Genomic DNA, 14,006 nt, shown 5'->3' with positions numbered 1-14,006 from the left:
GTGAAACTGTATTAAATAAAGGCCCTAATAGGTTGTCTCCTGACAAAGATAAATCCAATAATACGTTGTCTGTAAGGAAAACAAACAGTTTTATGTTTATATAGTTAGGTTACAACATCAGATGCAGCCAACCAGAAAGAGATGAGTGGGAGAGAAAAAAAAAAATTAAGTTAAAAAGTTCAGTGAAGTGTTTTATAAAGGTAAGAGGAAATCTGCCACTTTTAAACTCCTTAATATAAATATTGGCTGTAAACAACCAGAAACATTCACACTATTTCCCTCAGATACTTCCTTTGGGGGAAAGGACTGGCAAACACCTGTATCTCCCCTCAGCCAGCCCACAGAAGGGCTCGCAAGAACTTTGCTAAATCACAGAAAGCAACAGGAGACATGATGGCCAGCTTGAGAATTTGAAGGTTATATAAACATCACGGGGTCAAAGAGTTATTTGGGGCTGTCCAAGAGGGCCTAAGTGGGGCAATAAGGTGGAATCAAGTAAAAGAAAACATGCTGGATAGAGGAAGCTTGTCTTAATAGGTGATTATGCCAGATATCACAGCAGCAGGAAAGCTTCACTGCTTGGATCTTTTGCAACTAGATGACAAAGTACCATACGAAACAGTGTCTCATGGAGAACATGCTGTATGGTCTGTCAAGAAATCCAACTCTACCAGGGCAAGTGGCAGGTCAAGAGCTAGAAGTCATGACCCCTTGCCTTCACCTGTGACATGTCAAACCAGAGGGCTCAAGACCCTTTGATTTCTGTATCTCCAATCAGTTAGAGTGAGTTAATGTGCTCTAAACTGTGATTTGAAGATTCCAATCATAACATACTTTTAAACAATAGCGATGACCTAAGCTGATAAGCTGCAATGTCTAATTTCTTTTTTTTTTTTTTACCATCTTCAATGTATAGAGAATACAATGTTAGTTATAACATTCCAACAATTTTTTAGGCACTATTTTTGATTCTCAACTCTGGGTGAAATATAATATCCTCTACATATGAACGAAAAGACATGTACCAGTACATTTAAGTATGTAGGGACCATGTATGTGTATTTCTGTAAAATGAAATCTGTTTAAGATAAAATATCACATGCCACAAATAAATAAAATCTATATTCATAATTACTGTGAACTGTTTCTAACACTGCTTAGTCTTTAAAATATTGCAATGTACTGAAGTTCTTTTTCACCAACAAGTTTTGATTTTCAATATCTACTATCAAAATAATTCTGAAATGATAAAAGCTTTAACACTTGCATTGTCTGCATGTTGCATTATTTAAATGCAAGCTCCAAACCCAGCATCATTAAGTGCAGATTAATCCACAGGCACCAGCAAAGGGTTAAATTATTTTTAAAACTTTAAAGTCAAACACTTCCTTAGTAAGCCACAAGGCTGTGTATTAGCTGTATCAACTCTGCCTCTTCACACAAAAGCATTTTCCTATAAAAACAATCACACTCTACTTACATGTAAAATCTGCCAATAAGTTGCCATTTAGTTTCCTTGTATGTCTCTTCCCTACAAAAATCACTCAAATAATATAAAAGACACTCAAACTATACCCATCCCTTACCATTTGACAAGGACTATAACACTATATGGAAAACCTTTGTTTCAATGTCACCAGCTCCCCATCCTGACTAATGGCTAGTTAGTTTTGTTAAAAGCAAGGGTGATGGCGTATGCTCCAATGAACTTTCCCTCCTCCCAGCAGCAGAGACAAAAACCTGCGGCTCTGCTCTGTGCAGGCAGCCATCTGGACAGCTTTCCCTGGAAGCCCAGCCCACACCACACTGCAGGCAAAATCGGAGGGCTCCAGAGCTCTGTGGGGCTATTCATGACATACCAATTTCACATTTTCTGCTTGTACGCTTGCAACAATAAATGCTAATGAGGACTATGAATGACAATTTTAAAGACAATAAAAAGGTCTCCAAATCCCTTGCATATGGAGACACTGTTTTCAAAACTTCACCTTCTGTTACAGAGCTTTTGGAGTCCAAAGAAGAAAAAAAGAATAACCTAAGGAAAACAATAAGATGATCAAAGCACAACTGAATCCTTAAGTTTTCGAAAGAAAGCAATCTGTGTAAGCCAAACAGACCACAGAACCCATCACCCCTATGGACAGCCCTGTGAATGCACAGGGTACCTTTATCTCTACGGCCTTTGCTTTCAGCAGACATGTAGCTCAGCAAATGCAATTCCTACAAAACACTTATCGTTTTTTTTAGAGTTTAGGAATTCGAAAGGCAGCATTTGTCCAAAAATAATATAATCATCATCATTAATCACACTTTGGCAAAGTAAGTGTTTAACATCCCACACATCTTTAACTAAATGTAAATGCAAAGTGGTCCTCTTCTGAAGACATCTATTCTCAAAATAATGCAACGGTTCTGGGTGATGAAACTATAAATCACGTTCATGTGCCTCTTTTAATTTTTCTCTATTTTCCAAATCTTCTAAAGCGAGCATGTATTACATTTTTGAACCAGAATAAACAATGAATATTACTTTCAATACAACGAGAGTGCTAAACAAAAGATAGAAATGTTTTTGACCTTGATAGCAATTAAACTATTTTTCACAGCAACAAAAATAAAACAAAAGATTCGTCTTACTATAAATTGTGTGCAGGGTAGTCTTCTCATTAAGACGGATTAAAACACTTTCAACAAAATCCACCAGGTGGAGCAAACACACAGCAATAATAATAAAAAAACAAAAATCCCAGAATCTTTTCATCATATTCCACCCTCCCCCCTGCCCCCTGCCACAGGACTTTTCTAACAAACTCTCCATTTCTCTCTCTCCACATTGAAAATTAGTAAAATCTATCCGTACATACTAATTTGCCACCTTTATAAACAAATTCAAACTTACACAAAAAAAGATGTTTAACTACCACTGATTCCATTAAAGTTTTCATTCCAAAACTGCTTTATTTGTTCAAATAATACCCAGCACAGTGTATATGCTTTTATGACAATATAAATTTTTAAATTACTGTTTCATTCTGACCCTACTGGGTTTCGTGGTCATGAACCCCCTTCTCCTCCTGCTTCACAAGACCAAGCAGCAGAATAGAATGTAATTCTGTACATTCTGAAATACACCGAAGAGTAGTTAAAACCTATAAAACTCAACCGAATAATTTTTACTCTGTATGGAAATTTCACTTCTGACTTTTACTAAAATTACTCTGAATTGCAGGCACCAGACTACTAAAATTTTGGAATACTGTGGCTTTTTTTATCTGTTATACCAAAATGTCCTATTTTGATTCCTGATGATAAATTAACACATGCCCACGGTTACTAATAAATTTTGGCGTTTCCCTTCTCCTTTCTGGAGTAATTCACTTCCTCTCAGTCTCTTTTCTCAAGGATCTGCTTTTTTTCTTACTGTTTTCACTCCACATTTACTGGGCACACTCAGCACGAGGCACCAACGCCACTTTCTTCCTACTTTGCTCTTTAATTCCTGGTGCCACCACCTGCAAGCCACAACTCTTCTCCAGACACTTTTCAAAGTCCTCCAGGTTTTTCTCACGTTATACACTCCCTGCTGCTAAGGCCTAATACTGTAACTGGCAGTAACCTTACTCGCATAATAAGAAAGCTCTAGGTAGATAGAACTTCTAGAAAGCTGAAGCCTGAAAGAGGGAACCTGAAGTTTGTCAGTGGAGGAGGACACCAGTCAGGAATGTTGACTGTGGCTTAAATTATATTTACACGTTTTCTTTTCTCATATTTATACTGATGTTGAAAGAGAAAGACTCTGAAAGAAATGCAGCAGGCTGATACATAAATAAACATGCAATGCCTGAGGATACACATAACACTTATGGCAGAGCTACTTATGCTAGTGCATAATAGATCATGGTGATGCCAGCTCCATCACAAGACGCACCAGGCTAATCCAATTATTTAAATGATTATATACTTTTTGCTGGAGTGGTAGACAAACACATAAAATATTGACATTGCTTCCATAAATATAATATGAAAAATAAGATTTGAAAATCGTTCCTACGAAACTCTCCTCTGCAAAGTCCCAATGTCTTTATTCTTTGCAAAGAATGGAATCAATTTCCTGGAGCTGGGCTCCTGCACAACACAAAGGTCCACACAGCTCTCTTTACCTGCTGTAACTCCTATTAACATTAATGCGATGCATGCATGTGCATCTGAAGGGTAAATGCCCTGAAGTTTGCATGACAGAATCCTAGTGAAGTAGTTGGAAAAAGCAAATCACTGCACATGTATTCACACTTTCCCCTCCCTTTGCAGGAAACCCCACCACCACCACCTTGCCCCGCCCCCCCTCCACCCCCCAACAGCACACACATTTCATCAGCCCACACTGTGGATAAAGAACCTGCTGGATTTTCTCATGGAAAGATAACATCTTGTTACACTCTAGGGATCTCCCAAATGGTTCCATCTCCAAGCATTCCTCAGAGTCTTCACCCTATAGGACTCTCAAATTGGCCACACATTTCTGTCCACCTAGTATTTCTTACCATCCCCAGCTACATCAAAGGGTGTGGCCCTTCCCACAGCAAATGTCCAAGTCGCCATATGTAAACTGCATGGAAAAGGAAAAAAAAAAAAAACAATCTTCACTGTTCTGTCACTTTTGTTTCAAAAATGGACTATTCTGTTCTCATGGACAGATGAAGATTCCAAAACGGCCTCGTAAAAATAACCTCTGAATTACTAGTTTCATACCAAACTACCAGTGAATCTGACCCAAAAAGGCAACATGGGAAGGACAGTAAAGAACAAGAATTAGGAAAATAAGAACCCATTAACTGAGACCAGTCCTGCACTGGTTAACGTCTGTGGCTGCTGACAGAGATATGTGTTTCATGGCGAGGCCAGAGTGTAAAACGAAAAAGACAGGTCTTTAAACTCATTAAAAAACAAAAAAAGATCAGCACGTCTGTCAGCTTGGTCCAGAAAGAGAGAAAGAGAGGAGGGACACAGCACTGGCAGGAACCTCCAATTCCTGACCAAACCCTCTTCCACACAATGCCTCCAGAAAGCAAAGGAACCGGGGCGGGAGCCAGCCTGACGCTGGCGGACAGACAGGGCTGGCCGCGCAGGATGTCGGAGCGCCAGGCGGCCGCGGAGATACCGGGCGTTCACACACCCGCCGGCGGGCTGTTTGGCTCTTCAGGTAATTAAACGAGGAAGCGGGGTGCTGGGGGCGGGCCTGACCCCGAGGCTCCCCGGCGCCCCGGTCTGCAGACCGACTTCCGCGAGAACCGCCCGGAGCATCAACACAGCAGCTCTCTCCTCCTCCCTGTCCGTTTCCTTCTGCACCTCTTCCTAAAGCTGACCCAGAAACACATCCTCTCCACAAAAACAGCCACACCAGGCTCGGAGCCTCTGTGTGCTGCAGAAACCTTTGTGCTGTTCCCTGCCAGGACCCTCCAAATTTTAAAAAGAAAAAAAAAAAAAAATGCCCTCATGGCAGGAACTTCGTCAAGATTCATCTAAGCCAAATCTAGGTAAAAACGTGGGCATCTTCAGCAAGATGTGTTATTCAAAAAGAATACTACCCCGCTAATCATGTGTCTTCGCTTGCACCCCATTAAAGTAGTAATCTTTATCCTCAGAAAGCTCCCCAAGAAGTCAGTCATTTTGATAATCCAGTTCACAAATCAAACACTGGTTGGATGGTATAATGAATACTGTTCTTTTCCGTTTTGATAACGAGCATTATGGTAAGCAAATACCACCTATGGTCTGGTTTATTATGTCTCATCCAAAATCTTAATTTTTTAAAAAACTCTAAAATGTTTCTTCTCTACAAAGAAAGTCACCAGGAAAACTCAGGAATGTTAAAAACAAATCCCTTAAAAAGATAAGAAAGTAGAATACACACATTAAGTAATGATTAGAAACATATAAATAATATATTCTTTCTTCATCTCAGAATCCATAGAGTAAAATATTGGCTGAAAGAGACAGAGACCAAAAGAGAGATGAATACAAAAGCATGCCTGCTTGTCTGTGTTCAACACAAAGAACATTAAATGAAAACAACTGGCACGCTGCCAAATTCCTATAGAGGCAAAGAGATTCAAATAAATTGATTTCACGCATCACACTGACCTGGGATCAGTGTGCAGAGCTACAATAAGCTCAAAGCTCCATGTGGGGTAAAGCCCATTCATGCTATCAGACCTCTCAAACATGACCAAGAAAGACTAGAAATAAATGCAAATGCTCTCAAACCTCAGCAATTTTGCTTAAGAAAATAACTCTCTTCTTTTCCTAATAAAGATACAAATATCTGGAGGTACACAGCACCATCTAAATTAAACGTTTTTATTTTTAAAAACACAAGTGTGGCTTTTGAAACGCATACAGTATCTTAAAAGTGGTACTAATAAATATCCCATCCCATGATTCGAGCATAAATACAAACACTTTGCAACAAGTTTCCTGTGTCATAACTGCTTCCATTCTAATGCCCGTGCATCTTTTAGATGACCAGTTAATTTTTTTATATGACAAATACTGGAGCCCTTCCTTAACGGTTTATAAGGGCAAGCTCCTCAGGCTGGATACCACTCCTGACTGTCCCAAATCTGCCCAGTCCTCACAAAGACACACAATAACAAGCTGTAGAAAACCGAACATTATGCATATTTAGGATATGCTTTAAAATACTGGGGGAAACACAGCAGCACTTTGCCTTTACATAAGCCCCCACCGAAGCTGGTGACTGTCCCTAAGGCATCATTGCTCTCCTGGCCTCCCCAAAGACACAGGCTTGTCTCCTGGTGACCCCCGCCTGGCTTCAAACTCATCACAGAGACCAGACTCTCTAGCACCACCCGAGGCCACTGGCGCTTACTGCCCCAACTGTTCACCAGCTCCTAGTTCTTTGTTTTTTCTGCTTCCAGATTACAACCCCAAGAATCCAATGGACTCCACGTTTTTTGTAAATTTAAAGTACGTGATTTCTGTCTCTCTCTACTTCTTGGCTCAACCCCATATTTATCTATATACACCCTCTACTATCACACAAAAAAAGAAAAAACTAGGAGTAAACTTTTCAATGCCACATGAAACATAAAGAAAACCCAACAGTTATCAAATAGGCAAAGACACACAATTAGATACATATATGCACATATATGTGTGTGTAGATACATGTGTATATATACTGTGCGTGGACACACACATCATTTTAAGTGTGCATACTCACACACACAAGAAAGAGAGAGAGAAGAAACAGCAGGGTGTTTTTGATACCTGATGCTGAGGCTTGGCATTTGCATATTGTAACAAACAAAATGCATTAACTTGTTTTAAAATATGTCTCTGTCATGCATTTTTGCTTTAAATGTGAATCTTCCATGCTGCAATGGTCACAGAGATATGCCACGTGACCAGAAGAGAGCATGGTTAGAATGGTGTGGAGGTGGGTAAAGACCCTGACACTACATACCTGCAATACACGCTCAAGTTTTAAGATCCAATTTTATTTTCCAATTTGAAATCTGCACCTTATATATTTTGATCATACTGTTAAGCTGCATCCCCATACAGATACATAAGGCAGAAAGCAGAGAATTATATCCTCTGTGAAACAAAGTGCTTTCTTCTGATGGAAGATGAAGAGAAAGCAATTCTAAAGCAAGGGTTGCTGTTATTATTACCAGTTTGTTTCCTTTATGCTATTAACACCTTCCTTTCTACACTGGACTTGAGAAATCTTGTTGCTTTTTTTTTTCCTCTTGAATCTCCCTCCCACCGCCCACCCATTCCCACCCTTCTAGGTTACTAGACAGCCCCAGTTTGAGCTCCCTGAGTCATAGACCAAATTCCCATTGGCTCTCTATTTACATAGGTTAGTGTACATGTTTCCATCCACTCTCTCCATTTGTCTCACCCTCTCCCTCCTCTCTGGACTTAAGAAATCTAATCAACAAAAATTTGAGTTCTCAAAAAATTAATTTTTAGTAACAATAGTACTTTGGTAGGAAGACAGAAGCAGAAGTGAGAGATGGATGTCTCAGCTACTCAGTAGGCTGAACTCCTTGTCTTCTCTTTTGAATTCATGTCTCTCACTAATTACGGTAGAAGAACATCCTAACAGGACGATGGGGGAAATGAAGACAAATACAGACAGAAACTAAATCATGACTTAGGTTATCTCAAAGGAGCCTAGAACTGTATAGAGAATCATTTCACTTTCTCTGGACTTTCAACAACAAAACACCCTCATTTGCCAATACCTTCTCGGAAACTTGAAGAACAAACCAGTATGTCTTCAGAGGAACCGCAAGAGTAGATGTTATGTGTGTGCTGGAGGTGCGGGTGGGGGGCATCTGTGTTTCCAGAACACTGGCCATGAACGGTAAATATTTTGCTACCCTCTTTTCCATATAGTCAAGCAGGTAGTCACAGGACTTCAGAAACCCCCTCCTAATCACTGGAGTGCCAACCAGTATCATAGAACATTTGCGCTGCCTCTCAACCCTTCCTAGGCACGGTTTGTCTTTAGTCATCTGTACTTCTGTTCCACTCCACTAAGCCTGAAACAGAGCTGGCTGCTGGAGGCATCAACTCTCTGGAATTCATAATACAGGCCTGTCCTTAATTATTAAATGTTGCAGACTTTAAGAAGTCACTTGCCAACTGGGAAACGGTTTACATTTTGTTTATGGTTTTCCTAAAGTTAGATATCACTTTTTTTTTTTTAATGTGTCTATGGACACATTAAAATAAATTCTGCTTAGAAAAGGACATTTACCCACAAGTTTTTTTTTTAGTCCAAATCAAACAGAAGAAACAATAAATTGAATAGCATTTTTCCCTCTTTAGTCAACAAACTGTTTCAGAAAATACCATCTCTAGTTACAATAAACACAGAAATCATGGCATAGTTTTTACTCTTTAACTCCAAGTACATCTTATAACAGATGCATTACAAAACATGGCGAGAAGCACAGCAACAAGAAGAGGGGTAAAAACAAAATTGGTACTTAATCATTTGCTATCAAACAAGGATCTCACAGCCAATCCCACATCCAAAGATTTCAAAGACCATTTCTTAAAATATGTAATACAAATTTTTTTATCAACCGACACTAGAAAAATAAAGGAAAATCTTTACAAGAATAATTTATTAGGGAAAAAAACACAAAAGATTAATTTTGGGCATGTAAGTAAATCACAAAGTCAAAATATTTGTCTGTTCCTTACCTTGACAATATTCAAAGTTCCCCTTTTTCCGGCAGTCACCTATTACTAAACTCAGTGCTCTCCAAGTGTTTCTTTTGACAGATATCATTCTCCACCAATCGCTCTGCTAATTTCCTCTCTCCTTTTCTGACTGGGACAGATATTATGTTCACCAGCCCAGAGATCAATCTTTTCTATTGACAACAACAAAGGGAAAAAAAACGCATATATCACAACCAGTCTGAAGTATTACACCCATCTACTTAAAATACTAGGCCAGTTTTGTTTAAGAAACAGATACAAGCCCTTCTAAATTTTAGAAAAATCCAAAACAACTCCCATTTTCTGATTCCCTCCAGGGCTCTAAACCCTCCAATCATCTGACTCAAAGCTGGATACTACTCTTCTTTCCTTAAGTTGGGTCTAAAACATACATACATCAATACCTTAAAAGAACACATTAGATTTTACCTGTTTTATTTTTTAAAAAATTAATCCGTCAGTTATAGTTTCTTTAGAAAATGATTTTAGACACTGCATTTTTTGTTTTATTTTTTTGGAATTTTACATGCAAGTTAAATCATGTTTCCAAACAACGTGGTATCCCCATTGTTTCACTGTTCTGAAATTTACATACTGCCATCATTCAGAAACAACTGATAGCAGTGACTAATCATCTTTATGCAACCAACCAGTTTGAAAATATTAGTAACAACAATTGTTAGTGAATCGTTTCACCAAATAAACCAACTTCTACTACTTTTTATTTTTCCCTAAGCAGTCCAGATATTCTCATTTGTCCTGCTAGATCCGTCAGGCTTACCGTTCATTCATTCATTCATTCTCAAACGCCCACTATTTATTACTCACCCACTATTACTAGTACCACCACTACTCTGAATAGAACAAGTATTACTATTTAGTTCTAATAATCTATGAGATATAAATCTAGCACAATCATATGCACATAAAGCAATAACTCAATAAATGTAAAAGAATAGATTTATAAAAGCAGTCTCAAAATATTACTAAGGCTATTACTGCCATTTTTTAAGAGACCAAACTATTCCCTAGAAATTGAAATTGCTGAATATACATGCTCTAATGGACATAAATAAGCAGATTCTATTATTTTTTAAAAAAGCAAATGCCCTTTATACACAATGACTCTTCTATCATGTAATCAGTTGTTTCTCATTCTTAATGGCAAAATTTAAATATATGTATATTGTAAACAGAAGATAAATAAGTGCTATTAGGAAAAAGAAGAAAATGGACACTTTCTTAGATTTGGGTATGATTTCTGATATTTAGTGCCTCAACAACTTCAACAAAAAGCACTGGAGAGCCCGATACAGTAAATCCTACCTGTGTGGGCCATATTGAACAATCTCCATTAAACAAATGAAGGAAGCCAAGTACATACAAATCCCCTAGAGTCTAAGTCTTTTTCCTCCTTCTCATGACTGCTAAACACCAGACTACTGTCTGGGTTTATTATCAAAAATTGTATAGTGGGTCTCAGTTTTGAGGCACATAAAACTACCATGTGGATAAACTTTTATAAGATAAATCTCTCAATTATAACTGATCTCCCAGTATAGAATATATTGTTTCACTTTTTAACTTCCCATGTGTCTGTTTTAATCAGAGTATTCTGAAGTGAATGGAGAAAAGTTGGCAGGAAGATAGTGTTACAAAGTATTTCAAGGGTACATGTTTTTCTTAAATGTTAACATGGCACAGATATACATTCAGGCACAGATATACATTCAGGTAATACACAATGTAAACCTCAGTTACCCCTGAGGATTCTTCCTACTCAACAGTTCTTACATATGAAACATTATATCACAGAAAATAAGATAATTCACCTAAAAAAAAAAGAGGGGGCACTTCAAAATAATGATTGGAATATTACCTTTGTGCTTCATACCTCCAACACAATAAATGATCTTTTGATATAAAATAACAATAAAATGAGTAACGGTAATGAGTACTAAAGAATACACATTCAGACTATTTGTGATACTTACACACTAAAGTCTATATCACATGCAACTGAAATTTCTCTATCTTTAATATTGCTTTGTTCCAATCCTCAGCCATTAAATCTGCAAAAATCTCATTATGAAGCGAACATACACTGAGACCAGTTTAAAAGCTAAACTCTACCAAGAGTAGAATGCCTCAAACAATTTGTAGTTCTACAAGAGTGTTATTAAAAAGGCTCAACATGTTGTATTACCATGGAAATTGTGGAAAACATACATTCCCAAACAAATATTACTTTTTCTCAATGGTATGAAGTAATGAAAACCACATGTGTAAATCTGCGATCCGTGCAGTAGTTCAAGCTGCAGCTAATAGAAAATACAGAAAGTGAACTCTGCTATATAAAGGATTCTTGTTACAGAAATATAATGTGAAAACCAGATGCAGACAGAAAATCTTAATCACAGATGGGAATGTAATCACTGGCACACAGAATACTTTTTTGATCAATCTTAACCATATGTGCAATGTATTTATTTTCTAAGGAATGCAATAACTTGAGAGAACCTTCTATTTGAATTCAGTTAACCTCATATTTATAATGCTTTTATCTTACTCCCCCATCCCTTCAATGTGTACACTGAGCCAAGGTTTTAAAAGGAAGAGTTGCTGGCCTTGGCAAATCCTTCTTGTATCAGTTTATCTTTCAAAGTTTTAATAGGATGTAAAAGACTACACACATCAGACTCAACCTCAAAAGCGATCAAGTGCAATTCCCCATTTCTGTGTTTCTCAATCACTGCCAGGAATCCCTTCACTGCCTAAACACATTTCTCTTTAGAATTACATCAACACTTGGGGCATTTTTTCCCTTAGTAAATAAGACACAGCTATTTCAAAAATGAGGATCTAACACACCTCTTTTTATCAGTCTGAAGTGAATCAACTCTTAATTTTTCTGTTTCCTTTTCACAAAAACATCTTGTAACATAAAGACCGTCCCTTTACTTTAATAAAAATACAATTAGTTTTCTGTTCCACAAAAGGAACCCGCAATATCATAACCGACTTAGAAAACATTTTATCTCAGTAAGCACAGCCCCTAGTACTGGGCTGTAGCCTACACCTGTCAAGGCCTCCACAGTCTCATTTGTAGGACAATTCTGTATCCCCCTGGTTTGAAACAGCCTCACTTAGGACTATATTCAACTTCTAACAGGAAGTGATTGGGACACTGTTATTGGGGTGTCCCTCATCAGAGGTCACATGAACTAAATTTCAAGACTCCAACTGCACAAGATTCCTTAAGCTTCTATGACACATACTCATCCTGAGTCTCCTTCTTTCTTCTAACTATTCACCCCCTGATATATTCATAGAAACACATAGTCCTTCTTCTCGCCTCGTTCTGACATTCAAGACCCACCATGATTTGGCACAAATCTGCACCTTTTCAGCCTCTGCTCCATCCATCCCCTTAGAGGGTGCAGCTCTTCAGTGGATAAACTCCCACAGAATGCAACATCTCATCTTTATGGATTTGTCCATTAACTCCTCCAGACTAGTGGATGACTAGCTTCTTCTCAACTCCGGTTTCCCTCAAGTGTGACCTCAGAGATGGTTTCCCTCCGGTCCAAAGTAAAGTCTCTCCACGACCAGCAACACCGCCCACCATTCTCTCCAACATTGGTTTAATTGTCTTCATTGCATTTAACACTACGGTGAATAATCTTACAACTGTTTCTATTGTATGCCTCGTACTCCTCAACTATAAGGTCTATTACAGCAGGGGTCTTGTCTGTTTTGCTCATTACTCTATCTTCCAAACTTAAAACTGTACTTGGCACCTAAAGAGAATGAAAGAAATGAACCCCACCCAATGAAATGGTATACAGGTCCAACTCACACCCAATGACCGTCACAGACATTCCCGTGACCACTCTCAAGGCCTACGATCATTCTTTCTTCTTTAAACTGTAACAGCATTTATGGTCTACATCAGGCTGGGCAACCTTTATCTTCCAGATACTGTTCATACGAGCCCATTCCCATCAATACTGTACAAACACAGGCCGCTACGGACATCACGCAGCGCATCCACAGCGAGAAGCCAGCCCTTCCTCCCAGAGGAAGCGCTAGGGAACCACGGTTAAGGACTGCAGGTAGCATTAAGTCCATCCAACCTCTAAGGTTGTTACGCACAGACTTATCCCCCAGTTGAGTTTACCAGGTGGGTTTCCTGCTCTGGAAAGGGTCCCCTCTTATTCTCCTTCTGTCTTCAGATCTTACCTTGATGCAATATATGCATTTTGTTGTAACGGCCATGAGAGGGGCCAGGTTTAATCAACAGTCTTCAAGGCCAGTGCCTGACTCATAGAAGGAGTTCACTCAATACTGGCTGAGAGAACAAAGGAATAAAAGATAACTTATACCATCTTGTCTTTCTTCCAGCTTCTTCCTCTTATTGTCATAAAGCACCATCTTAAAATACTTTAGATATAAAAGATTAAAAAATTAAACAGAAGGCAGGTGACCGATCTATGAATTATTTTTAGTCAAGGTGACAACATAGGATGATCAATAAGTTAACAAACCAGGCAACTGAAAATAGTAGGAAGCTCCAAAATTTCTCCTCTGCTATAGACATAATCTTCAATAAAATAAAATCTCCCAAAATGACTGTTCCTTACCTACACTGACCACTTAGAAGCCCACTCCACACAGATGGACTGGAATCTCAGGTCTTAACACTTACGAGCTATTTGACCTTGAAACAAGTCACTTAA

General features: G+C 38.5%; 1 protein-coding gene across 3 annotated transcripts in view; it reads right to left on the bottom strand.

Moving 5' to 3' along the window:
- Positions 1–14,006, bottom strand: part of RUNX1T1 (RUNX1 partner transcriptional co-repressor 1) — a 155,845-nt gene that overhangs the window by 120,120 nt on the left and 21,719 nt on the right. For 2 of the 3 annotated variants that reach the window (XM_061439392.1, XM_061439393.1), the window contains exon 2: positions 9,247–9,419. The exons of the other annotated variant lie outside the window; for it this stretch is intronic. In XM_061439392.1, the coding sequence (XP_061295376.1) occupies positions 9,247–9,334 (88 nt within the window). In that variant the 5' untranslated portion in view covers positions 9,335–9,419. The remainder of the gene's footprint in view (positions 1–9,246; positions 9,420–14,006) is intronic. 3 annotated transcript variants of the gene reach the window in all.

The sequence above is a fragment of the Bos javanicus genome, chromosome 14 (genome assembly GCF_032452875.1).
Source record: "Bos javanicus breed banteng chromosome 14, ARS-OSU_banteng_1.0, whole genome shotgun sequence".
In the NCBI taxonomy this organism is placed as follows: Eukaryota; Metazoa; Chordata; class Mammalia; order Artiodactyla; family Bovidae; genus Bos; species Bos javanicus.
Note: the sequence above shows the minus strand (reverse complement) of the source record. Positions and strands in the feature narration are given on the sequence as shown.